Source organism: Somniosus microcephalus, chromosome 19, assembly GCF_052327205.1.
Source record: "Somniosus microcephalus isolate GS21.2 chromosome 19, FLI_Smic_1.0, whole genome shotgun sequence".
Lineage (NCBI taxonomy): Eukaryota > Metazoa > Chordata > Chondrichthyes > Squaliformes > Somniosidae > Somniosus > Somniosus microcephalus.
Genome location: NC_141005.1, coordinates 19193762 through 19221425, shown reverse-complemented (window position 1 = coordinate 19221425; position 27664 = coordinate 19193762). Strand labels below are relative to the sequence as shown.

Here is a 27664-nt window from a genome sequence, read left to right as displayed (position 1 = left end):
TGGTCCCAGGTCTGCTTTTACCTCTTTCCCCGAATAGACCCCCGATTAAGCAGAGCTAGTCATTTTTAACAAAGAAGGAAATTTTATTTTATTTGCTATTTCCATATTGTTTTTGAAGATTAAAACGAGTGCGTGGGCAACAGCCGTTGGAATTCATTTACTGCTGGATTCTGCGGATGGATTGGACCTGGACTGTCTGTGCGTGGGAGCCCCACTCTCTCCAGTGCTTGTATTCCCCGCAGTGACGGTCACATTCCATGATGAACTGGTAGCCACGGTAACCGGGATACTGGTAGCAAACCCACCTGGAGGAGGAGGGGAAGCAAAATTGTTACCAGCGGCCAAGTATGTTTCACAACTGAATCTAGTTGTCCCGATAGAATTGCTTCAATGTTAATTATATGGATGGAGCGCTACCTGAACCATTGCCTGATGCCTGCTATATTTGCACTTTTTGTGTGGGATAATACGTGTGGGCCACATCAGACTCTCAGGGCTGGATTTTAAGGAGGAAGGCGGGTTGGGGGCTGGGGGGGGCTCCGAGGCGGTCGGGAAACCTGTGAGAGCGGGTTTCCCGCAGGCCCTGCCGAATTTAACGGCAGGCCCGGATTTGCATGGGAAAACTCTGTTTCCCACCCGCAGCCGGCCAGATTGAGAAGCTGGCTGGCTGCGGGCGGGTAGGCCTGCGGCACTGGGCCGCACAGAGGAAGGAGGGAGGGATTATGTGGGGGCTGGGGAGCGGCTGGGGGAGCGGGGCTGGTGTGTGGATGGCGAGGATCGGAGGCTGGGAGGAGCACAGGGTGGGGGGTGGGTGCTGTGTAGAGATCGCAGGCCGGAAGGAGCACACGGAGGGCCGGAGGAGCAGGGCTGGGGGCGGGAAGACCTTGTGGTGGGGATCTGGGGGGTGGGGGGTGCGCGATTGGTGGCTTGCAGGGGATCGGAGCCCTTGGTGGGGGCGGGGGGGAGTGAGTTAGGCCCTGGATTCAGGAGGTAGGTGTAAAAACACTTGCCTCCTGGATGCAGCAGGCCTTGCCTTGCATTAGCTGGTGGGTTTCACGAGGCCTGCAAAACCCGACCAGCTAAAGTTAAAATCAAAATATTGGTTAAAGCAGAGGCTTCCAGCCTCATTATAATATTTAAATAGACGACCCACCTCCTGGCAGCGGATTGACTGACCGTCCCGCCTCTGTTAAAACTGGAAGTGGGCGGGCTGGAGGCGGGTTCAGGTCGGGATTCAGATTTTTAACACTTGAACTTCCCACCCGACCCAAACTTAAGTTAAAATTCCTTCCTTACAGTCAGACTGCACTCAGCGATTCAAGGATGATGTGCTCACCCACTACACCAAGCAGAGCTCTAATCTGCATCATAGTAATAAAATAAATTCCATTTAATGTTCATAATTTTGGGTAGAAAATTATCGCCAGGTATCAATCATGGCTGGGTCTGAATTGTTGCTGTCATATTAAGTTTGTCAGTTGTATTTTTTTGGGCCTACCAAGTAAAGGGATGAGTAGTCCTGGGGAATGGAACAATCCTCTTGTTTCAGGCACACCCAGCTCAGACACAACACAAGCAGATTAAAGGTCTTGCTACACCGCCCCAACAAGCTACGGCCCAAACCTTTGGAGTGCGCCTGCTATGTCCCAGTGCGACATTTCTGATTTCCACACCAGCCATCCTTGTGGCTTTCCTAAGTGAGATTGCCGGTTATTGCCAAATCCTGGGCAGTTTGAGCTGTGGGCCCGTGCCTGCAAGCATCTAATCTGAGGGTGGCCACACTCACTTTACACCGAACCCTTATACTCAGCAGAGAGGAGACTTGCATGCCCTCCCAACAGATTATTGTGTTGTGGTATACACTTGACTGGATGTATATTTAAAAAGGAAAAATTTACAGGGCTATGGGGAAAGAACAGGGAAGTGGGACTAATTGGATAGCTCTTTCAAAGAGCCGGCACAGGTATGATGGGCCGAATGGCCTCCTTCTGTGCTGTATGATTATGTGATTCTATGGTGTGGAGTTCAGAACACCATAACTTGAGGAGAAGACAGGGTAATAGAGAGGCAGAGCTTAGGAAGATAAAATTATAATTGGATGCTAGACTGTCAGATCTAGAATACGAGAGGAACATGCTTTGTTGGGCCAAATTACTTTCCATATGTCATTGTTAGGAGCACTTACGCGCCAGAATGGATACGGAAGGATCCGACTTCATTGTTGCACCAACCCATGGCCTGTAGAGATGGGTAGTCATCGCTCAGCTCTCCCTTCCTGCCCAGGAAGTTCTCCCTCTCAAACATGGTCATCCTACATTCACGGTGGTTCTGCAGAAAGGAGACATCAAATAAACTATTCAGATAACTCATTCCTGTCATGTACATTCATTCCAGAAACATTTTTTTCCCGCCTGCATACATCTCAAGATGTACCGCGTACAAGCAGAGTTTAAAAAGGAGTTGCTCCAATTTTTTTCTCCAACCCTGTTCAAGTTGACAATTCATTCCAGGCACAGTTGCATGGCTGGCCACCCTCCATTGCCTCATTATTGCCCATTCTTTATATATGAGCCTTGACACCGAGATCTAGATTTTTGAATTGCAACGATGATAGTAATCCATGAAAAATGAATGGGTTATCATCGGAAAAACTAGGCCAGAGTGTCAGCAGGCTATTTGACCATGGGGGGTATCACAGGTTAGCCTGCTCCTGTCCTCGCCCAACATTTGCACACGCGCAATTTGCAGCGGATTGTCATTGGATCGTGACCAGAAGTGGGAATCCTGGCTGAGGTTTCTCCTCCCCAGGCACACAGAATGCAATTACAGTAGAACACTCCTTCCATCACCCCAACCGACAACCTCTAACGCACCAGAGACTGGGGATTGAACCTGCGAGCTACCTGGCCGATGTGGTGAAGTTCTGTAGTGAGCAGTGAATGTAATAACTGATGCATTGGGTGTGTTGCTGGCAAGCATATTTTCTCTTTGCATTGCCTATCAATGTTCAGGACCTCTGGGTTATACGTGGCAAAGAGTAGATGAGGCGGACACACTTGCCTCGATCTTAAAATTCCCATTCGTGTTTTCAAATCCCTCAATGACCTCACCCCTCCCTATCTCTGTAACCTCCTCCAGCCTGACAAACCTTCGAGATCTCTGCGCTCCTCTAATTTTGGCCTCTTGAGCATCCCCGATTTTCATCGCTCCAACATTGGCGGCCGTGCCTTTAGCTGCCAAGGCCCTAAGCTCTGGAATTCCCTCCCTAAACCTCTCCGCCTCTCTACCTCTCCCCTTTTAAGACACTCCTTAAATCCTACCTCTTTGACCAAGCATTTGGTCATCTGTCCTAATATCTTGTTATGTGGCTCGGTGTCAAATTTTGTTTGATTACGCTCCTGTGAAACGCCTTGGGATGTTTTACTATGTTAAAGGCGCTATATAAATGCAAGTTGTTGTTGTAGGATAAGGGTGGAGCCAGAGCCTGAGTGCGAATCTCAATCAAGAAGGGTATTTACACTGCAGCGTTCTCACGAAGAGTTCAAGGCCCTAGAATTGTGCGTTCTGGCGCTGCCCTCATACCACCCGTCTATAAAAGCCATCAATGCCCATTGATCATTGCTGTATGATTATGCCAACACATTTTCCATTAGAGAGCAAATGAACCTGACAGATATCTGGTAGGTTTGAATTGAGCCATTCCTGTTCTTGGAGACCAAACAGAATCACTGTTAAAAGAATATCCTCATTTCATTTAAAAGAAGGTAGATTTTCAAGAGTTTGTTTTAATTGGCTCTGCTCAACATTTCCAGACCCACCACCAAAGCAGAATCCATAAGGACGAGCCACTTCATACTTCATCCCTAGTTCTAGTTGTACCGTGTGGGTAGAGCTCCATTCAAGACCTCACCAAACTTCTTTGTTTTACAGAAATTAGATGGTTGTTGCATCTGAGAATGCAATGGCCATCTCTCATCTGCAACACGGAGGTCCGAGAGTCTCCGCATACCCGCCAACTGAAGCCAGCAGGAAGAAACAAACACTTTTAAAAACACTTTGCACTTACCTCAGATACTCACCTCTACACTCTTGCACCCATCACTTACCTTCACACCACACTTTTGCACCCCTCCGACCCCCACAGACCCACTACTCGCCTCGCTGAGCTGGCGGGTTTCGGAGCCTTCGGGAAGCCCGCACTTGTGAGGGCAAAAAGGGGATAATCCTATTATCTGCCTGTAGTTAACAGGCAGTTAATAAGCTTTAATCCCTTCCTGCCTCCATGGAGACGGGATCTGGCACGGGATGGCTACCCACATCCTAGGAAGATGGCACGGAGGCAGGTTTCCTGGCAGTCCCGCCTCCATACCTGCCTCCCCAGGGCTGGCAAAATCGCCCCCTGAGTTTATTTATGCCTCAGTGCTAATGCGCACTGGTCAACTCTTTCCAGCACATGTCAATGTGGCATTGGTAGTTGGAGGAATTGAAAGAGAAAAAGAATTTTCATCTAAGTGAATTAAGTGAAATGTACAAGGTTTTAATTTTATTATTGAGGAACGTAAGTGAATGACCAAGACACATCATGCGATCAACCAAGGGTAAGAGAGGAGATGAGGTAAATCAAGATGTAGTGGGTAGATGACATCAAGTTTGGATCAAAATATTTTGATGGCGGAAAGGAAGACTAAGGGGGGTAAGGAGTTCCAACGTTTAGAAGCGTTGGGAAGAATGAGTTAGAGTAGGAGATTGTGCCTTGAGTCTTAATTTTAACAGTGAGAATCAGAGAGGAGGAACAGGGTGTAGGACAGTGTCATTGGAGCTTAGGAGGAACAAGAAAGGCATGCTCAAAGCAGCAATGACCACAATAGTATGGATAAAGAGCTGGTAGATATGGCACTCCAGCCTTTATGTTCAAATATTAACCTCTGCTTTATAAACTCGTCTGATTCCCCAATTGTATTATTCACTCCTACTTATGTTTTCTTCTCTATGATTTCCCCAGTGCTTACATTGTATTTCATAGAATTACATAGATTATACAGCACAGAAACAGGCCATTCTGCCCAACTGGTCCATGCCTGTGTTTATGATTAACATGAGCCACTTCCCATCCCTATTCATCTCACCCTATCAGCATAGCCTTCTGTTCCTTTTCCCTCATGCGTTTGTCGAGCTTCCCCTTAAAGACATCTCTGCTATTCGCCTCAACCACTCCCTGTGGTAGCGAGATCCACATTCTCACCATTCTCTCTGTGGGTAAAGAAGTTGCTCCCGAATTCTGAATTGCGTACTTGTGCCCACAGCTGCTTAAGATGTTGCCGATCTGGCTTTAACATGTGGCATTAGTGGCAATACTTACAGCGCAGGCAATTGGTCGGAAGGAGGCCAGCCGCTCTACGTGGTAGGAATTGCTGCCACTCCAGCTCTCCCAGCGCGGGTACTCCCCTCGCTCCAGGACAAACTGCTGCCCCTGGTAGGCTGAGTGCTCATAACCCACCCAGCTGCGGAGAAAAACACAAGGTCAATAAAGATTCCAAATAAATCATTGATGCACTGCATTTCAGAGACCCTTTCAATTCAGTTTTGATCACCCTGGGTGAGACAGTGTTTGGCTCAGACACAGAGATGTGCTCCAATGTGGGGAATGGAGGGAGACACAGTGGGTTTAGTTCACCAGTTCAGTATGACTGATGTCCAGAATGTGGGATATTGATCTCCACTTTCTAGGTGACACGTCTGCACTGTGCATCAAAACCAGAATTTTCCGTTTCATGGTTTCTTCTGAGATCCCAATACTCTGTCCTCCACCGTCCTCCTTTCATCTCTGCACGCTTATTTGGCTCCATTAGTCGCACTCTTGCCAGAGGTTGTGACGTTCAAGTGCTCCTCCAGGACTTGAGCTGATCATCTAGTCTGGCGCTCCAGTGCAGTGCTGAGGGAGTGCTGCATTGGATGAGACATGGAAGTTGAATTCCTGTCTGCCTGTTCCAGTGGCTCGGGTGGACATTAAAAGCCCCACGGCACAATTTGAAGGAGAGCAGGGAATTCTCCTGGTGTCCTGGTCAACATTTCTCCCTCAACCAACACCACCAACAGCAGATTAACTGGTTGTCCTTTTCATTGCTGTTTGTGGAATGTAACTGTGTGCAAAATGGTTGCCACACTTGCCGACATAACGACAATCACTGCACTTTAATGTAATAAATTGTATGTAAATAGTTTTTCTTTTCACTGTTGTAAGCAAGCCTATTGCACACCCCACTACTAGAAATCATTATTCCGGGACCTCAGGATGATGGAACTCTTCAGCTACTTCACTTTTTCCTTCTTCCTACACTCTAGAGGCTTTTTAACACCAAACTTGGCGGGCGCAAACTATTTGATTTACTTGCTTTACTGTCCTATTATTTTCAACTATATTGGTGGTCTACACTATGGGCCTCAATTATTAGGATTCTCAATTTTTTTTTCTGCAGAAGCGCTCATCAGGCCACCGTTACGTACCTTTTCTTCAGTAAAATAGGGAACTGATATACTTAACCGGGGCAGAACAATGAGATTGCAGCCAGGTTGAACAGGCCGATGATCCATTTACCCTCAAGCTCAGCAGCTGGTAACAGCTCTGATTTCATCAACGTCACCGTTAAGTTTAAAGAGGTGGCGATGTTGCCTCAGGAATCACTGAGAGTCATCTCCAGAGGTGGCTATCCTTGACGCCTCCAGACCAGACTCCGGTGCTGAAATAGCAATGCAGACGCTGTCTCCTGCCAGCGACCATTTTTTTTCTGGCTACCTGTCTAGGCTAGCAGTTTCCTGATTCTTGGCCTGTCTGAATCTTCCCCAACCATTGGGGAAAACTCCAGCCCCCAGAAAATAAAGTTGTGAATCACAGCGGTCAAGCGGAATTGCTGTGCAATTTATTTTTTGTTGCTCTCCAGGATGGGGGTGCCATGACTAAGATCACAACTCAGTTGCCCTGAGAAGCTGATGGTTCTTCTTGAGCCACTGCAGTCTTCATGGTGTTGGCGCTCCTACAGTGAGGTTACACAAGGGATATAAATGGTGCAAGTTTCAACACAGCAAAACTCATGTTCAACTGAATGCGAAAGTTCTCTGTCACCAATGTAGGTTAAAGCCAAGATCCAGTGAGGATTTCAGCGGCCTTGGGGTTCTGAAACCAGGGACTCTCATGTCCAAGCCTCAAGAGTCCAATGTTGGATTTATAGAGTTAAAGCAGAGTAAAAGTTGTTCCAATAATGATCTAACTACAGGTCTCTTCAGCATACAGGAAACTTTCGATTTACCGGCACCTAAATAACCGGAAATCTCGGTTAACCGGCAAAATTCAGGAGTAGGTTTTACTTCATATTGTACTTGCCTTCCTCCATTTGTTGCTGTAGCTGTTGCTAAGCTACAGAGACACTTGCAACTTGTGGCCATTGTGCTACACTTGTTGCTAAGAAACAGGGTTTGTTGCTTTATACGGAGCTGTCAGCTCTCCCTATCTTTTACTATAGCGTTCGGTTATCCGGAATTTTTGATGAACCGGCACCACGTCGGTCCTGTCCGTGCCGGATAAAAAAAAGCTTCCTGTACTTGGTATATATGATGGAGCAGTTACAAGGAGAGCTACTGACACCTAGTAGTAGAACACTTGCATTGCATTGACAGGGTGTCCAATTTAGATGCCTTTCTGTGGCATCTTACTGTTATGTAAACTCTCTTGGATTGACCCAGTGTTGCTTTCCAATCGGCTAGATACTCACGCTCCACTTTCCACCTTCATAGAGCGCACGGTTTCAAATCCGAACTCCATGGTATTGTAACATTCTGTTGTGAACTCATGCCGACGACCCTGGAAGCACTCCTCATCCCAAACAATGATCTACAGGAGAGCAGAAGAGGGAAGAAAGAAAGGCGACGTTAGATTGTAAGTTGCATTATAGCTAGTTATACTCTGCAATTTGTGTGGATGCAGAGCTGTTTCGACTGGACAGTGGCACAAAATGTGCGGTGTACTTTGGGTGCAAAGTCGCCAAAACCCAATTTAAGGAAGTAGTAAGACCAACTTCAGGAAGTAGCCTCATTATTTCACAACACATCACATCTGCTGCAGTCTGGTTTGAAATGAGTTTTTTTTAAAGTATTTTTATTAATGTTAGCAGTGAGCCAACGTACAGGCTTGTCGTAACCTAAGGTGCAGGTTTAAACCAATATTATATCACTTGTATTGCAGGAAAAAGTAGTAACAGAAGTGCTTTTTGCACCAATGATGGATTTAGAAATTTTGACGGGGTGAGATTAATTTTCTAAGGGGGCCCACAGAGATGCCCTGGACATTTCACTACCAGTATGAAGTGTGTTGCAATCATTTAACGCTACTTTCATACTGTGTTAGACCTGTGCTAGCATGGGTGTCATTAAGGACTGCAAACAGGAAGACCCGTTAGCATGTCCTCCTGGCCTTTGACCTTCAGAATGCAGTCAGTTGTGTGAGTCCCGTGTGACAGGGACCATTCCCCCAGGCCTTGCACAGTGTAAAAAGCAGCTTTAAAAACTGAAAAATGTGTATTCCAAAGGAGAATTGTTTCACCGTTATCTGCATATTAGGTAGGCTGACTTGAAATTTAAAAAAAAATTACATTAAGAAAATCGCCATGGTAACTGCAGGCCTGAGAAAAGCTCACATTGTGGAAATCCCAACAGGGCCATCATATCATACACATTAATGAAAGCCATCAAAAGAATTCTAAAATGGTCTTTGAAGATTTTATTATTGCAGGATATGTGCAATGAACAATACAGAAAACATACTCTGAGAAGGATTGTGACATATAATTAGATTTAGTTACTTCGAGCAATTCAATTGCTTTGCAACGTATTATTTACCTCTGACTGCCTGCTGACTGCAATTACATATCATTATGTGGCCATTATTTAGGATTCTACTGCCAAGGCTGATGCAGGGCAGGGAGCTTTAAACAGCAATAGTTTACTGGGTCTATATTTGGCTTACAACTGAATCTGCCCTTTCAGACAACACACGAGCAGACATGTTTTCTTGATTCACTCACTTGGCATTGTGCTGCCTTATGGTTAAAATTGGCAGTTTGCCAATCACCTCATGTTTTTAACTTGATTAGGGCCCCTTTGGCTTAAAGCTAACTGACCTTTCTACCTCGCCACCATGTGCCAAGACTTCTTCTGTCTTGCTAAGTGTGGGAATTATGTCACATGGCAGCACACACACATTATTAAACATTGAGCTGTAGTGACTTAGGAGGTGGCTCAGGAACCCTACGGTTTGAATGGAGGCGGCTGAGATCCAGCTAGCGTTGATTTTGAAGCCAGAACGTGGACAAGGTGGGTGCTGGGCCTGACCCTGGCCGTCTGTGTGAAATGTCAATGTAGCTTTGCCTGAAAACAGCCAACTCTGCACCAGAGCAGGAACCTGGGACCTCCCTGGGATGAATGGGTCACACGCCAAAGTGCAGTTGCCCACATGAAGCTTGGGCGAGGACAGCTTCGAAGCTCGGCTGTGATGCCTGGCATTGTTGGCTGATACTCACTGCCTAGACTAGCACACGAAGAATGGGTGAGGTGCCAGAGGACTACCATACCCAGTGCAACTGGAGGTGAGCCTGAGCCGAGCAGGTTCTCCCACCCTAAAATTGCCCCTCTTCCTTCTGGGTAAGTGACCTATTGGCACTTGCTGCTTCTCCAGCTGTCCAACTGATCATGTGAAGATCTGAGGAAAGAGCCTGGGTGGATGTAGCCTGTTGGTGCTGCTTTGGGCCCGTGTGTTGTTCTATGGTCCACCTCTTACTCTTTTATCTGAACGTTTGTGCATGTGCACAATTCACCAATGAGGAGTCGAGTTCCCGGCGATAACCCTAATGGAAGCTCTCTAGATTTGCCAATCTTGGCTGCCAGGAATACAGGAAACTCTTTATTATCCGTCACCAACGGGACCGGCGTGGTGCCGGTTTATCAAAAAGTCCGGATTACAGAGAGGTATAGTTTAAAAGGTACGAGAGCTCCGTACACAGCAACAAATCCAGGCTTCCCTGTTGCTTAGCAACATGTGCAGGGACTCCGGCTACAGACCAAGCGTCCCTGTTGCTTAGCAACAAGTGCACGAACCCCAGTTACACAGCCACAGATCCAGGAACTGCCACTAATATGAAGTAAAACTTACCTGAACCTACTCCTGAATTTTGCCGGTTAACAGAGGTTTCCGGTTATTTAGGTGCCGGTTAAAAGAGAGTTTCCTGTACTGGGTGGCCGGTTTTGCGCCCCCGGTGAGTTTATATTGGGATTACCGTTGGGTGTGTGAGACTCACACAATGGGAACCGATGGCCCAGGCGCCTTCCTGAGGCGGAGGTAAAGGGAGCTTATATTATGACGGGCACCACCCTCAGTGCTGCCAAGCCGAAACAGCACATCTGGGTCAAAGTAACATGCTTAATCCCAGAATTAGTCTTTTTTTGGCCCCTTACCTTCCAGTGGCTGGAGAGTTTGGTGCAGTGAGACATCCTGAATTTTGTTTATATTTTGGTATTAGCTCTAGGACAAAAAAAAACCAAGCGTTAACATGTTGCTGATGGTGTAATGCTTGCTGCTAATTATATTGTTGACACCGCCTATTTTTCATAGCGTCTTACATTACAGAAGGCGGACATTCGGCCCACCGCGCCTGTGCCGGCTCTTTGAAAAAGCTGTCCAATTAATCCCACTCCCCTGCTCTTTCCCCACAGCCCTGCAAATGTTTCCTTTACAAGTATTTATCCAATTCCCTTTTGAAAGTTACTATTGAATCTGCTTCCACCGCCCTTTCAGGCAGCGCATTCCAGATCACAACAACTTCTCCCCGCCTCACAAGGGTTAAAACCGTCTCTTATACATTATTTCTCAGCTTTTTTGTTCCTTATCTTGAGGACAGGGTGTGGTTGCATGGGCACCCCTCTGGTGGAAGTGGCCATTCTTCATGTGTGAAACTAGACAGCGAGCGGCAGGTAATCTCACAGTGGGGGTATCACAGTGGACCATCTACCTCTCATCATTTGATGCTCACACGTAGACTTTCCAGAAGGGATAGCAATCAGAAGCAGCAACCCTGGCTGTTTCTCCTCGTGGGGAAATCTAGAACTCGGGTGCATAGTTTCACAATAAAGGGTCGCCCTTTTAGAACTGAGATGAGGAGGAATTTCTTCTCAGAGGGTCGTAAATCTGTGGAATTCTCTGCCCCAGAGAGCCGTGGAGGCTGGGTCATTAAATACATTTAAGGTGGAGATAGACAGATTTTTGCAAGATAAGGGAGTGAAGGGTTATGGGAAGCGGGCGGGGACGTGGCTTTGAGCCCAAGATCAGCCATGATCTTATTGAATGGCGGAGCAGGCTTGAGGGGCCAAGTGGCCTATTCCTGCTCCTATTTCTTATGTTCTTATGTTCCTATTTCCTTGTCCCCTCCTTTGTCTGATTCTAGGACCCCAATTGTAGCTCTGCCTGAAAACAGCCAACTTAGCACAGACCAGGCTCGCACCCCAAAGTGCAGTTGCCCACATGAATGTTGGGCGAGTACAGCTTCAATGTTCAGCTGTGATGCTCACCATTGTTGGCTGATACTCTCTGCCTAGACTAACACATGAAGAATGCCCACTTGGGTGAGGTGCCAGAGGACTGGCATACCCAGCGGAACCATTGCTCAGCAAGAGTCAGGGGAGGAGGAGAGAGGGTTGGCAAAAGAAATCTCACTTGTCAACGGTGCAAATGTTTCTGAATGTTTCCATGACTGCTGTGCTGCAACTTTCATGGTCACCCAATATTTTGTGTCAGACGGGGCTCAGTGGGTAGCACCCTCGCCTCTGAGTCAGAAGGTTGTGGGTTCTAGTTCCACTCCAGAGACTTGAGCACAAAAATCCATCCTGACACTCCAGGGCAGTACTGAGGGAGTGCTGCACTGTCAGAGGTGCCGTGTTTCGGATGATACGTTAAACCGAGACCCCGTCTGCTGTCTTAGGTGGACATAAAAAATCCCATGGCACTCTTTTGAAGAAGAGCAAAGGAGGAGAGAGGGTTGGCAAAATAAATCTCACTTGTCAACGGTGTTCTAGCAAATATTTATCCCTTAATCAACATCACTAAAACAGGTTATCTGGTCATTATCACATTGCTGTTTGTGGGAGCTTGCTGTGCACAAATTGGCTGCAGCGTTTCCTACATTACAACAGTGACGACACTTCAAAAGTACTTCATACCCTGCTGTATGCCTCAGAGACGTGGACCATGTACAGCAGGCACCTCAAAGCACTGGAGAGGTACCACCAACGCTGCCTCCGCAAGATCCTGCAAATCCATTGGCAGGATAGGCGCACCAACGTCAGTGTTCTTGCTCAGGCCAACATCCCTTTCAGAAAATGGAGGCTAGATGAGGACAAGATTGAGTTTGGCTGCGATGCCCTAAATAGCCTGCCGACACTCACTATGGAGGCTCATAATGGAAGAATAGTCGCTCGGACAGGTCACAGAGGGGCAGCTGGGGCCTTTGGAACCAGACTTCAGCATGAATCAGTGTAGAGGGGAGCAAACCAGAAATGTTATTTCCCCCCCAAAACAATCTCTATTCCACAGAGGAGAGGAAAATGAATTTGCTGATAAACAAGAAGTCAAATCCCAAACATGTAGAGCTGGGCTAAAAAGAAATGAAACCCGAAAATGCTGGCACTGCACAGCATGTTAGTCAACAGCTGAAAGAGGGAAAGGCAGGTTAATGTTTTGGCTGCAACTCTTTATCACAGCTCAGCTCAGCCTAGTTTAGATTCTTTATCCAGTCCCTATAGGATTCCAGGCCTGAGTCAGAGTCCAAGAGGAAGGAATTAAGTTCAGTTCAGACTGGCCCCTGAAAATCCAAACCCAGGCCGCCCCTCCTGTCCTGTAGGCCCGGTTTTAACTCGGCCCAGATGGGAATAGGGTAGTCGAGTCGCTTCATGCTGCGTTCCCGACATGATCCACCCCCACCCACCCCCGCCACCATTTTAACCGCGCTGTTTTTGATCTCTGGAAAAACACCCGCCACAGACAGGTGGGGGGGGGGGCCTCATTAATATGTAAAATCGGGGGCTCTATAACGCAACTGGGACACCGACGTGATTTTAACCGACGATCGTGGCAGTCGAGCACAGTGATGGACCAGCCAGTGAAACCTACCATCAAACAGGAGCAGGCCCAATACAGGCCCAGGACAGGCCCAGTACAGGCCCAGTACAGGCCTAGTACAGGCCCAGGACAGGCCCAGGACAGGCCCAGGGACGCAAGTATTTCAGATTTAAAAAAAATGTCCTCATAGGCCAGTAGGAGCAGGAGTGGTCCTCTGGGCCCCAACAAGGAAAGTTTGAGTCTCCCCTGCCCCAGGCTCCCCTCCCACTCCCCCCCGACCACAATGCCTGAGCGGTTATCTTAGTGACAAGGCCATTTCCTCAGATTCCTCCGGCAGCGGCCTCCTGCCATCCAAAACCCCGCACCCGCCCACCGGCCAGGTACCGATTCTCGTTGTGTTTGGACGGGAGTCGGTTTTCCAACATAGGAGGGAGGCCCAGGAGTTAACAATCTCTCCAGGCCTCACGCTGCACCATCCTACGGGCTACCCTCCCCGGTTCCCCACATGCCACACTCAAGCCCCAAGTTAAAATCGAGGCTTATGTTACTGAATCCGCCCCTCCCCCACCCCCACCCTCTCACCAAATTAAAACATTTTACATGGAATTATGTTGAGTCTACAGCACAGAAACAGGCCAATCGGCCCAACAGGTCTATGCCGGTGTTTATGCTCCACACGAGCCTCCTCCCACCCCTCTACATCTCACCCTATCAGCGTAACCTTCCATTCCTTTCTTCTTCATCTGTTTATCGAGCTTCCCCTTAAATGCATCACTGCTATTCGCCTCAACTATTCCCTGTGGTGGCAAGTTCCACAGTCTGAGTAAAGAAGTTTCTCCTGAATTCCTTATAGGATTTATTAGTGACTATCTTATATTGCTGACCCCTAGTTTTGGACTCCCTCCACAAGTGGAAACATCTTCTCTACATCTACTCTATCAAACCCCATCATAATTTTAAAGACCTCTACTTGCTTAGCCCTCAACCTTCTCTTTTCTAGAGAAAAGAGCCTCAGCCTGTTCAGTCTTTCCTGATAGTTGTAAACTCTCAGTTCTGGTAGCTCCCTTGCAAATCACCTTCCCTAGTGCCTCTATCTCCTTTTTATAATATGGAGACCAGAACTGTGCACAGTACTCCAAGTGTGGTCTAACCACACAAGTCCTATACAAGCTTAACATTCGGTTCATTACCCATAAATCCTCTCCTTAAGAGCCACAACTTTTAATTAACTAAACCTTCCTTTGGCCTTCTCCTCTTCAACCCTTTAGATCCAGTATTGATTCAGTTATCGTGCCCCCACAGTGTATGCACAGTATTCTGTACACTACATGACTTAGTACCACAGTATATTTTCTCAGACACAGCAGCACTCACCTTGGCAGACTATAGTGGAACCTACAGCTCTGGCGGTGAAGTGCGTTTCCTCTCTCGGTTTTTATAGCTTGCACTTTAAGCAGAGTCAATTGCTGAGACCTGGAATTCTTTAAACCCCTAGCTCAGCAGCAGGGGAGGGGATTCACCCAGTGTTTATTGTATCCACAACAATATACGACAATGTCACGATCTATAGCGAGCAGAGGAAGGCATGAAGGATACTGCAAGCACATCACATCACAGTAAAAATAACTTTTGCATTAACCCTTTGACCCGGGAATGTACTGCACAAGGCCTATAACCAGAGTCCAGCCCTTGAACAACTATTGACGGGAACTGTTGGCGCCCCCTACACATAATAGAGGCCAAATTATTGGGGTAGATTTTCAACTTGCCGCCTGGGCTTTAAACTGGCATCATGGGTCGGATGCCCGTTATTGAAACTGCCCAATTTTCTTTTTGATTGCAGTCAATACAAACGGAAATCGGACTGTTTCTATAACGGGCGGCTGATCCACAACACCAGGCGTTACACCCGGAGCGACAGGTTGAAAGTTTACCCCCAGTGTCTCTCCCACCACCCAAGGCTGAGATCAGCTATCTCAGCATAGGCCGGGCATAGAAGTAGCGACCCGCCTGCAGTGTGGGACTCACTATCGTACTGGGCAATGCAATTTGCCAATTGAGCCTTTGGAGGAGGTTCAGTGTCGCACACTTATTGACCTCAAGGACATGTCCATTTGACCGTCTATCAGCATTAAAAGAAAGAAAGACTTGCCTATTGCGCCTTTCACGACCACTGGATGTCCCAAAGTGCTTTACAGCCAATGAAGTACTTTTGAAGTGTAGTCACTGTTGGAATGTAGGAAACGCGGCAGACAATTTGCGGACAGCAAGATCTCACCAACAGCAATGTGATAATGATCAGATCATCTGTTTTTAGGTGTTGGATGAGGAATAAATATTGACCAGGACTCCGGGGATAACTCCCCTGCTCTTCTTTGAAATAGTGCCATGGGATCGTTTACGTCCACCTGAGAGAGCAGACGGGGCCTCGGTTTAACGTCTCATCCGAAAGACGGCACCTCTGACAGTGCAGCACTCCCTCGGCACTGCACTGGGAGTGTCAGCCTAGATTTTTGCGCTTAAGTCTCTGGAGTGGGACTTGAACCCATGACCTTCTGACTCAGAGGCGAGAGTGCTACCAACTTGATCCCATCCTTACCAATCACAAAACAACAAACCCTTATGGAAAATACTATATAGGATGGGCTTCTTTGTCAGACGTCAGGTAGCACTTTCCTCCCAGGTGCCCTACACCTCCACCTTGGAGAATAACTTCCATTCAGTATTATCGTCCTTCAGGATTATCCTGATTACTATGTTCCTTCACAACCAGCAATAAGGCACTTGAGTGTGTTCATGAGCATGGCCTATGGCAGGCAGGCTGTAATGAGCTGAAAATAGTGCCTATAGATTTATTACAAGCATTCCCACTCAAAGACTATCAACATACTACAAACTACAAAGTATCAAATCAGCAAACTAGAATGTGAAGGTGGAGGGGAGGAACCTAAGAGGTACGACTATGTAGTATATGACATATATATTGAGTAGCACAATGCTAAATACACCTAATGTTGTGCCTGTCTCACGATGCTTTGACATAATCATCAGCTCGTCAATCCTTCCCTTTCATTTGTACCATGCTTCCTTCACTACGCTGACTGAAAAGCAAATTTGAAAACAAACATTTTATTTTAAATAAATGATTAAATATTAATTGTACACAATTCTAAAAGTATGATGACAGTGGTCATTGCTCCCCTAAACCGCTCTTGTTCATCCCAACTTTAAATATTCTGTCCTTAATGCTGTTTCCTCTCCTTGCAATCTCAGTGTGTTGATATTAAGACTTGCGTCATCTCCTACTCAAATTCATTCTTCCCCCCGGACTTCTAAGCTGTTAAATTCCTTTCCTTCCTCAGCTTTCCCTTCCTCCTACAGTCTAATAGGTTTTAAATCCAAGCTTGGTGTCGCCTCCTCTTCCTTCCACTGTGACGCTGACTCATACAAGAGGTCTTCGCCCTTCAATGAGTTTCTCAATTAAAAAAAAACCTTGGTGTAAAAAAGAAAGACTTGCATTTCTATAGCGCCTTTCACGACCTCAGGATGGCCTAAAGCACTTTACAGCCAATTAAGTACTTTTGAAGTGTTGTAATGTGGGAAATGTGGCCGCCAATTTGCACACAGCAAGCTCCCACCGACAGCAATGTGATAATGAGCAGATAATCTGTTTTAGTGATGTTGGTTGAGGGATAAATATTGGCCCCAGGACACTGGGGATAACTCCCCTGCTCTTCTTCAAAATAGTCATAGAGTCATAGAGTCATAGGCCTAGAAATTGAGTTTGCGCTGCGCCAGGGCTTTAGCGCCAGAAGTTAGCGCCGGCGCTAAGTCCCTTTGCGCGCGCCAAAAATTCAGTAGCGCCGCGCCCAAACGGCTGCCGGCGCTACTGAAGGGTTTTAGCGCCTGAAAACTGGCGTAACGCGCCGCATTGCGGCGCTATTCCGGCGCTGCGGCGCCCGCTGCGGTGCGGCAGGCTCGGGAAGTGCAGGCCTCCTCCTTCCGTTAAGGAGGAGCTGCCTGCACCTGGCCGCGGCCCGCGCAAATCTCTGCAAAAATGAGCCCGGCACCTCGGACAAGTGCCGGGCTTGCATCTGTTCCGGGGGGAGGGGGGGGAGAAGTCCGGGGAGGGAGCTGCGGGCAGGCGGCCGGCGGGAAAGCGGCCGGCCGCCGCGCCTCCTTAAAGCGCCGGCGCAGACTCCGGCAACACTCGTTTGCCGGAGTCTTAGTTGCGGCTGCCACTGGCGAGGCGGCCGCAACTGAATTTCGGCTTGGGGCCGGGTTACCACGGCAACCGGGACGCTGCGCACACCGATGACGTCATCGGTGCCGGCGCAGCGCTACCAGTCTACCGCCGCGGAAGGGCCCCAGGCAATTTAGGAACCGGCGCCAATTGCAGCGCTAGGCCCTCTAGCGCCGCAAAATCGGTGCTAAGGGCACTGAATTTCTAGGCCATAGAGTTTTACAGCACAGAAAGAGGCCCTTCGGCCCATCGTGTCTGCGCCGCCCATCCATCCCTGTCCAGTCTAATCCCATTTTCCAGCATTTGGTCCATAGCCTTGTATGCAATGGCATTTCAAGTGCTCATCCAAATGCTTCTTGAATGTTGTGAGGGTTCCTGCCTCTACCACCCTTTCAGGCAGTGAGTTCCACATTCCAACCACCCTCTGGGTGAAAAAGTTCCTCCTCAAATCCCCTCTAAATCTCCTGCCCCTTACCCTGAATCTATGCCCCCTTGTTATTGACCCCCCTACTAAGGGGAAAAGTTCCTCTTTGTCTACCCTATCTATGCCCCTCATCATTTTGTACACCTCAATCAGGTCCCCCCTCAGCCTTCTTTGCTCCAAGGAAAACAACCCCAGCCTGTTTAGTCTTTCTTCATAGCTGAGGCGCTCCATCCCAGGTAACATCCTGGTGAATCTTCTCTGCACCCTCTCCAAAGCAATCACATCCTTCCTATAGTGAGGCGACCAGAACTGCACACAGTACTCCAGCTGTGGCCTCACCAGCGTTTTGTACAGCTCCATCATAGTGCCGTGGGATCGTTTACGTCCACCTGAGAGAGCAGACGGGGCTTCGGTTTAACATCTCAGCCGAAAGACGGCACCTCCGACAGTGCAGCACTCCCTCAGCACTGCACTGGATGTGCCAGCCTAGATTTTGTGCTCAAGTCTCTGGAGTGGGAACCTGAATCCACAGCCTTCTGACTCAGAGGGCGAGGCCTGCTACCCACTGAGCCACAGCTGACACAGTATAGTTTAGTGATCAATGTATGTCGATGTGTGTTATTTCCAATCATCGGTATTGTTGTCTGATTACTGAAATTCACTTGTCAGTCGTTTTCATTTTTTCTTGTGTGGTGTCAGGCAACATGTAACTCACTTTAGAACAAAGCAACGTGCTTGGGTCAGCTGATGGTGAATTGAGATGATTCCGCCTCATTGCCTGGGAAAATACTTTGCTGCAATATGTGATGACCGCTAAGTTTGGATAGCAGACTCTGATGAGCTGTCAGATCTATTGTCTGCTTTAGTTTGTGGCCTGTACTTGCCAGAGTATAAATTCAGCCTCCAGTGTCAGTCAGGCATCACGTTCCCACCAGCGAGCATCAGATCCACAGGTAAGAGAGAGAGAGAACCAGCAAGAAGAGAGCAAGAGAAACGGAGAGAACATCTGAGGAAAAGCAGGAGCATCACAACTGAGGGAGGCCTGAAGTACAAGATCAACAAGGAGAAATATAGACCAAATATTAGAAACATTTAGATCAAACAGTATTTTTAAATTGAGGAACCTAGCTGAAGGGTAAAACCCTCAGTGCAGCACAGCAACAAGGTTTAAAAGAGTGGGAGGGAAAGTAGGATGAATTAGATAGTGGTTAGATAACATTAATTTGGGGTTTTAAAAACCTTTAGACTATAGGAGCAAAAGTTTACCAGAGATACAAAGAGTAGTTCAGTTTTAATACATTATTGGAGGTTACGCATCGTGAGGGAGCAAGTTGTGAAATGCTAACTGGAAGAAACAGGGATGAGAGATGGTGAGAACATATAGAACAGAAAAAGAGAGAATTTGTTACAAATAGTTGGAATAGAATATTGCTGAGAAATACAGAATGGAATTCAAGGATCTGTTTCTCCGATCATAAATTGGACAAATAGTTTGCTGATTGGAAATGGAATTTCCAAAATTTGCTAATCTCAATTCAATTTGAAGTCATTTGTTTTGCAAATTGATGTGTCTGATCAGTCACCTGTTTGAGACATGAGGGTATTTACTTATTCAGTCTGTGTCTTGTGCTGTGGTGGGACTTCAAACGTGCTTCTTTTCTGTCTCTTGTCCTCAGCTAGACATCATACTTGACGATACAGAATGTCTCAGACTACGAAGAGCACCACTCAGGAGAAGGGCACCCCTGCTGCTGGTCCAGTCCCTGCTCCAGGTGCCAAGAGCCCTAAGACCAGAGAACCTGGATTAGGCAACTTCAAGGTGAGTTGTAACTCTGTGCTCGCGGCCATGTTTGATGGGCTAGCTCCCCATCATGGCTAAAAACAAAAGGTTTGAGGAACTGGAAAATCCCATTGGACCCAACAAAGCTCATCCCTCTTTAATCCAATTTAATTCCTTGTCACCATATCCTTGAATATATCTCTATTCACAGATATAATTATCCATTGAACGCATTTCAATAGACTTCCCTATTAATTTGTTCCACATGTATATTACCCTTTGGCTAAAAAAAAGTTATTTATGTGTTCTCTTCTTACTTTGTAATTATAACCGTTGTCTCTTGGTATTTGAACCCTTTACCACACTGATCAATTTAGGTAGCATAGTGGTTATCCTACTAGACTAGTAATCCAGAGGCCTGGACTTAATGATCCAGAGATGTGAGTTCACAATCCTACCACGGCAACTGGGGAATTTAAATTCAGTTAATTAAATAAATCTGGAATGAAAAAGCTAGTATCAGTAATGGTGACCATGAAACTACCAGATTGTTGTAAAAAAACCCATCTGGTTCACTAATGTCCTTTAGGTGAAGGAAATCTGCCGCCCTTACCCGATCTGGCCTATATGTGACTCCAGACCCACAGCAATGTGGTTGACTCTTAACTGCCTTCTGTGGTTCAAGAAGGAGGCTCACCACCACTTTCTCAAGGGCAATTAGGAATGGGCAATAAATGCCAGCCTTGCCAGCAATGCCCAAATTCCATGAATAAATTTAAAAAAATTCCATCAACTTAGTGAATTTCTTTCATAATCTTGAAAACTTCAATTAGATCACCTCAAGTTTTTCTCTTTTCCAAAGGGCAAGCTCAATTTCCTTAACCTATCCTCTTAAATCCCTTATACTTGGAATTATCTTAGTTGTTGGCCTTGGTTCCTGACCCGTTGTGCTGGATTTTCTGGTCTTACCCACAAGAATACCTTCCTCATCACAACATTGTAGGTTTGCAGTTGGAGATTCTGCAACTATTTTTTAAAAAGCTCGTGTTGGAAATCTCAAACAATGACTTTGTCACATTTGGTGATGAGCATATTTGAAGTATCTCAGCTGTGACCATCACCCTTGCAGTTACTTTGGAACCAGGTCCAATATGCTTCTATGATTCTATGCCTGGGGGAAGGGGAAGGAACTCAATTAATTGAAATCACAATTGCAGTCATCTAGGACACTGTCCTTCACTTTGAAGAGCTGATCCAACACAGCAAAGAATGGTAACACAAGAATCTTAGTGAAAGGTCCTTATGCGAGCTAAATATTATCAACAGTCAATATGCAGCCAGATATCTTTGAGTGCTCTTTAGTATAGCAAGTAGTGAGCTTTATTTTCAAGCAACTATTTAAACACATCGCTAGCTATATAGGTATGCAGAGAAGCAAATAACAACAGTACCCTGTACATCCTCCAGCTTCATTGTCCTGTGAAGGTTGGTAGTGTAGCCTGTTTTTGGGTAAGATGTTTTTTGCTTTACAACATTGTAGTCCTCCAGAGATTTCTTGAGTGTGCAAGTCGGTGGAAATCTTGCAAACAAAATAATGTGACATGAAATATTATGTATCATGTTTTGTTAGTATTTATGAACCTGGTAGAGTGGCCCTGAATTTCCGTGAGGTTCTCCCGATCTCCTGCAGTAAATTCGGTGGAAATCCGGGAGAAACGGTGTAAACGGCTGCCTTTAGCCATTTACGCGGTTTCCCAGGGGGCTCCACTGATCTTGCACCAAAGAACCACACCCTCTCCCCCCCCCCCGCAGAAATTCCAGGTGAGTGAATTTTTTTTGGCTGAATTTTGCGCTCATCACTGCAAAATGGGAGGTTTTCTCATTTGAGATACCCAGTGACAGCATCAAGCATCCCCAGCTCGGGTGTAGCACAGTCCGGTGCGGAGTAAAGCTCACTTAACTCTGCTCCATTATAAACGACCTCAGGCGAGCACTTTCTACCACATCACTCTGAGTGAGATTACCACGTTAGTGCTGAATTAGGGGCAGGTGTGCGCGGAAGGTCCTTGCCCACTGGATTGAGACTGGCCCAAATTTCGGAACAGATGATGACCTTTCATCTGATCAATCTGGATTGGATTTGAACCCACAACCCCAAGGCCAAAGGTCAGTGTTGAATGTGCCGCACGAGCCTCTAACATACTTCTTAAAATAAATCATCTACTCTCATTTTACAGATTGCAGTGTCGTAAAAAAGCAGAAAAAATAGCTTTGCGCACTGCCAGTAGTTTCTTCCTCCTCAGGGCATTTGAAAAGATTGAAGCCTTGTAACATCAGTGTTAAAATAACACTGATGGGAAGACCAAGGTCAGCCTCTGAAACATGGACTAATCCATTGCTTGTTGCCTGATGGCCTTCCTCCTTTGCTGCAGATCTTCATCTACGAACAGGAGAACTTCCAGGGCCGATTCATGGAGTTTTCCACCGAGTGCGTGAACCTGTGCGATCGCAACTTCGACCGAGTGGGCAGTGTCCGTGTGGACTGTGGACCGTAAGTTACCCTCAAAAGAACTAAAGCACTGCTGGGCCAGTGACCAAAGGAGATGGGACACCCACTCATGGCCATGCGGTCGTGGCCTTGAGATGTGGTTCGTCCAACTCCCAAGCCCAACAGGTACATGTGTGAGGAGTGTTATTGGATTGTTGCCAGGCCAGCTAAGTGCAACTTATTAAAGCGCAGCTCAGCGGAAGGGCGGAGTGCAATGGAATCGCACTTTGGAGCCTCAACTTGCAGCTCCTCAGAGTGAAAAGACATGGACTCAGTCATCTACTTAATCATTGTATAGCAGAGCTGTCAGGTAGAAGCCAGGTACGTCCCCTCACAAACTTCTTAGCATCTTGTGAAAGTGTAATTCATAGAGGCTCGGGGGCATCACACACCTGTTCTCTCATGACTGCAGATCAGTGACTCCTATTGAGACCGGAGCAAGTGCAAGTGGAACATGCAGGGATATGGGGAAAGAGCGGGGCTAGTGGGACTAGCTGGATTGCTCTTCGAAAGAGCCGGCGTAGACTCGATGGGCCGAAAGGCCTCCTTATGTGCTGTATGATTCTATGAAGCTATGTACAGGAAACTTTCTGGTATCCGGCACTGACGGGACTGAGCTGTTGCCGTTCCATCAAAACTGCCGGAGAAACCAGCGTTAATGTTAAAACATACGGAGCTTCTGAGCTCCGTGTGAAGCAACAAACCCTGTTGCTTAGCAACAGCTTCAAAACAGTCGGAGTAGCTTGCAAGCATCTCTGTAGCTAAGCAACAGCTTCAGCTAGACCTTGCAGAGCCACGACTGGAGAAAAAAAGCAACGAGAAGTAAAAAAACTTATCTGAACCGACTCCTGAATTTTGCCGGTGGATAGAGCTTTCTGGACATTTAACCTCTGGTTAAACGAAAGTTTCCTGTATCCTCACCAATGGAAGACAGGGAACGCATTGTCTCTACTAGTATGGTCTCGCACTTTGATTCCAGACAGCTGGGGAAAACTTCAGGGAATATCATTAACCAATAAATTGTTCCCTGTTTTATAAATGTTGCCCTTCTCTTTTTCGAGCCGCATTTGATCCTATTTTGCCTTCTAGCTGGGTTGCCTTTGAGCAAGCCAATTTTCGCGGAGAGATGTTCATCCTGGAGAAGGGCGAGTACCCCCGCTGGGATTCCTGGTCCAACAGCTACAGGAGTGACCGCTTCATGTCCTTCCGTCCAGTCTGCATGGTAGGTTACACAGACTTGGGTGTAAAAAGTGATTTACTTTATGCCGAAACTAATTAGTCAATCATACGTAAAAGATATTTTCATGGTAATCCCCTCTTTTCTGTCAACAACTCTTAACTCGCCATAATGTCCCTGTTAGTTCAAGACTTGAATTCTGCACCAACATTTGGGCAGGATGTTCCAAAGAATCTCTCACGCTCCTCGGCAGGCTACAAGAAAAAAGCTCGTCATACGATCAGACCCATCGCCCACCGCTAAACTCCAGTCTCTTTCTCAGTCCTAACCTTTCTTGTCTCCCTCCATATTAATGGTCGTTGTTTTTGTCTTTTGCTTCTCCTAAGTTTCGAATATTCCCTCCGACAAACTCTTCCTCACTCCTGCGTCCTCACTGCTTTTCAAATCAAGACTCGTTGCACTGCACTTGTTGTACCTCATCCGCTGCTGAAACCCTCATCCATGCCTCTGCTACCTCTAGACTTGACTATTCCAACGCACTCCTGGCTGGCCTCCCAGATTCTATCCTACGTAAACTTGAGGTCATCCAAAACTCGGCTGCCCGTGTCCTAACTCGCACCAAGTCCCGTTCACCCATCTCCCCTGTGCTCACTGACCTACATTGGCTCCCGGTTAAGCAGCGCCTCGATTTCGAAGTTCTCATCCTTGTTTTCAAATCCCTTCATGGCCTCGTTCCTCCCTATCTCTGTAATCTCCTCCAGTCCCACAACTCTCCGAGGTATCTGTGCTCCTCTAATTCTGCCCTCTTGAGCATCCATGATTATAATCGCTCAACCTTTGGTGGCCGTGTCTTCTGTTGCCTAGGCCCTAAGCTCTGGAATTCCCTCCCTAAACCTCTTCGCCTCGCTACCTCTCTTTCCTCCTTTAAGACGCTCCTTAAAACGTACCTCTTTGGCCAAGCTTTTGGTCACCTGCCCTAATTTCTCCTTATGTGGCTCGGTGTCAAATTTTTTGCCTTAAAATACTCCTGTGCAGCGCCTTGGGATGTTTTACTATGTTAAAGGCGCTATATAAATACAAGTTGTTGTTGTTGTTTAATACTGTAACTATTCCTTCCCTAGGACATCAAGACTTTGGAACTCCTTACTTCCCACAGTTTCCTCTTTGTCCCACAATCTACAGGCTTTTAAAACTCTAACCTGTATCACATAATCACCAATGTTCCTGCTAAGCCGCGGTCTGGAGGTCCTGTGCAGCCGGCTCACCGGCTTTTAAATGGAAAACCCGCACATGCCCGGAAATTTGACTGGGCCTCGCAGCCCGTTAAAGGGGCCGCGCACCCAAAAAATAAATTAGAGGGAATATTGATAATCGCTATCTCATCTTCCCTTCTACTCTTTTCACCATTGCTGGTGTCCTGCACTTTGGGCCATGACCGTTCATCTAGATTGCTCAATTTAAAAAAAACCTCACAGATGAGATTTTTTGTTAAACTAATATTTGATTTACAACCCCTCCCCCCCCGCCGCCCCCCCATGTAATGAATTAAGATAGCGAAAAAGGAAAATGAGTTTTTTTCTTTACTTCTCTAATAGTTTTTGTTTATATTGCTTCACAGGATAACCAAGAGCACAAAATCAGCCTGTTCGAAATTGCTGAATTCCAAGGCAACAAAATGGAGATCACCGAGGATGACGTACCCAGCCTGTGGGCTTATGGATTCTGCGACCGTGTGGGCAGCGTGAGGGTCCCCAGTGGCACGTGAGTAACTCCCGCACAAATGGCGCAGGCAATTCATTTAATGAGCGCAAACACCATAGGGAGAAACGGTCGCTCGTCCTTGAGCAAGTTCATATAAGAATGCTGCACCTCTTGTGTAACGTACCTTGAGGCAGCTGTCCAATGGCTGTTCCGTGGACAAGCATTATTAGCAGATTGAAGAAGAGTCATGGCTCTGTTTGTCTGCCATCCCGAACCTGAGCTTCAGGACATAGAAACATAGAAACATAGAAGATAGGAGCAGGAGTAGGCCATTCGGCCCCTCGAGCCTGTTCGCCATTCAATGAGATCATGGCTGATCATCCAAATTCAGTACCCTGTTCCTGCTTTCTCCCCATATCCCTTGATCCCTTTAGCCTTAAGAAATATATCTAACTCCTTCTTGAATATATTTAATGAATTGGCCTCTACTGCCTTCTGTGGTAGAGAATTCCACAGGTTCACCACTCTCTGGGTGAAGAAACTCCTCCTCATCTCTGTCCTAAATGGCTTACCCCTTATCCTTAGAGGACGATGAAGAGAAGCTCTGGCGAGGGGAGGTGGGATCTGAAAAGAGAAGAGATGCCTTGAAGAATTTAAGTCACTCAATTTAAAACAAGCAATCAAAGCGATTGCCTTACCCTGGAACCTATGTACAAATTAGAGCCTGCTTTGGTTGGTGATTGTCTTCCCTCGCCCAGTTTTGACTCCTCTCCCGAAAGGGTTGGGTTACAGTTCCACGAATGCTGGTGGCCCACCAATTGGACATTCTTCATGAAGGAGCCTGAAGAATGAGTGTTGGTGGGCCACATGACTCTGGGAGGGGGCTTCACACCCGAGCATGACCTTGCCCTCACCTGATTGCCGCCAATGTACTGTTTTTAGCACGAGTGGTCAGATAGCGATTGGAAGCAGGAACTCTGACTGGTTCCCCCCCCCTCTTCTTAACCCGGGGAATGCTGAAGCCGTCTGAAAATGGTTCAATTGGCAGAGACTGGAAATCACGCCCAAGACCCTCCGGGCCAGGGCGACACAGCTGCAGACTGGGTAGTGCTTTTAGTAGCTGAGGTTCTAGGGGAGGGAGCATGATGCACTGTAAACCCCTGACTCACTTCAGCGGAACATTTGATGTACCGGGGGAGCAGGGTTACAGCGGAGTAACTGATACTGGAACGGTGAATGATTTTTTTCTCCCCCCCCCATTGCAGGTGGGTTGGTTACCAGTACCCTGGCTACAGAGGATACCAGTACCTGTTTGAGATGGGAGATTACAAACACTGGAATGAATGGTCCGCCCAGCAGCCCCAGATACAATCCATCCGTCGTCTCAGGGACATGCAGTGGCATCAGAAAGGATGCTTCCAGTTCGCTACTAAGTGAGGAAACTCTCGACTCCGCTAGCTGATGGAGAAGCTGATGCAGCTCGTTTATTTGATGGAATCATTTAAGTTGAAGGTTCCAATTACTATTTTTAACTTACTCTGGTCAGCTATCTTTCGGCACTTTACAATGTAAAGCAGATTTTTCAGAATCCAAACGATACTTTATGATGCCAATAAAGAAATTGGATGAAAGTTAACGTCTCTGTCTGGTTCATAAAGAGTTTTTTTTCCCTTTAGTTTTTCTCCTCTGCTCTCTTGACGAGGTGGGCTCCGGTTGGGATTGGGTTCCATGGTTGCAGGCAGCCCTTCAGTCCCTCGCTCAAGTGGCCATTCTCCATAGATGAGGCCCAGACAGTGAGTGTTGACAGGGTGTCTGACTGCGTGTAAAGTGAGTCCAGGCCCGTCACTTTACAGCAAGGCCCCTGGATAGCAACCAGGAGTGCAAACTTCAGCTGGCTTCTCTCGCCTTCCTAGCTAAGTGCGGCTAAGACCAATTGCGTCGCAACTGCCACTCAGCAAAGAGCTGGAAACGAAATACTTTACCGAGTTGAGTTCAATTGTCCAACAGAATATTCAATTTAATCTTTCATAATCCCAGGTTTTCCGCAAAACGGAGCTCCAAGCGGCCAGAATTCATCAGTTTTCCTGTGGTCTTCGATTTATCTCTGTGTCAGCCCGTGGCTCAGTGGGCTGCACTCTCGTCTCTGAGTCCGAAGGTTGTGGGTTCGAGTCTCACTTCAGAGACTTGAGCACAAAATCTATGCTGACACTCTAATACAGTGCTGCATTGTCTGAGGTGTTGTCTTTCGGATAAGATGTTAAGCCGAGGCCCCGCCTGCCCCCTCAGGTGGATATAAAAGATCCCATGGCACTATTTCGAAGAGCAGCAGGGGAGTTCTCCCCGGTGTCCTGCCTGCAGGCGTGTAAATTAGGCGAGGACAGAGTTAGATTATATCAAAAATTGCAGGACTGGAAAATACTCTGAAGTGTATCAGGCCGGTCCCAATGATTAGCGCCTCTCAATTGCCTTCTCCCTCAAATATCTAACCAATTCTCCTGTAACTTTTCAAATCCATCTACTTCCACTGACTCCCTGGGCAGTCCATTCCACATGCTCACCACCTCCTGTGTAAAGTGGTTAAATCTAAACTATCTTGGCTCATCTAAGTTCCAGCCTGTTTCCCCTGGATCTGGAG

The 27664-nt window shown here is 47.0% G+C and overlaps 2 protein-coding genes across 2 annotated transcripts; one reads left to right on the top strand and one right to left on the bottom strand.

Annotated features, from left to right (window-relative positions):
* Positions 1–62: 62 nt before the first annotated feature.
* On the bottom strand, positions 63–14728 carry cryba4 (crystallin, beta A4). The gene is made up of 6 exons (XM_085962132.1): positions 14531–14728; positions 10501–10567; positions 7767–7885; positions 5360–5501; positions 2186–2328; positions 63–305 (listed from the first exon to the last, which is right to left on the bottom strand). Exons 2-6 carry the CDS (start codon positions 10534–10536, stop codon positions 158–160), a joined length of 588 nt encoding a protein of 195 aa, XP_085818258.1. The 5' UTR covers positions 10537–10567; positions 14531–14728; the 3' UTR covers positions 63–157.
* LOC147103588 (beta-crystallin B1-like) lies at positions 9270–26654 on the top strand. Its single transcript, XM_085962131.1, has 6 exons — positions 9270–9363; positions 19500–19642; positions 22036–22154; positions 23241–23373; positions 24947–25089; positions 26295–26654. Exons 2-6 carry the CDS (start codon positions 19526–19528, stop codon positions 26464–26466), a joined length of 684 nt encoding a protein of 227 aa, XP_085818257.1. The 5' UTR covers positions 9270–9363; positions 19500–19525; the 3' UTR covers positions 26467–26654.
* The last annotated feature ends 1010 nt before the right edge of the window (positions 26655–27664 follow it).

Bases quoted from the DNA above. Each gene is read 5' to 3' on its own strand.
- cryba4 (XM_085962132.1), bottom strand. From the start codon at position 10,536: ATGTCTCACTGCACCAAACTCTCCAGCCACTGGAAG. The intron at 7,886-10,500 runs GTAAGGGGCCAA...GCTCTCCTGTAG, and splicing joins AACTCTCCAGCCACTGGAAG to ATCATTGTTTGGGATGAGGA. The intron at 5,502-7,766 runs GTGAGTATCTAG...TTTTCTCCGCAG, and splicing joins ATGAAGGTGGAAAGTGGAGC to CTGGGTGGGTTATGAGCACT.
- LOC147103588 (XM_085962131.1), top strand. From the start codon at position 19,526: ATGTCTCAGACTACGAAGAGCACCACTCAGGAGAAGGGCACCCCTGCT. The intron at 19,643-22,035 runs GTGAGTTGTAAC...CCTTTGCTGCAG, and splicing joins CTGGATTAGGCAACTTCAAG to ATCTTCATCTACGAACAGGA. The intron at 23,374-24,946 runs GTAGGTTACACA...ATTGCTTCACAG, and splicing joins CCTTCCGTCCAGTCTGCATG to GATAACCAAGAGCACAAAAT.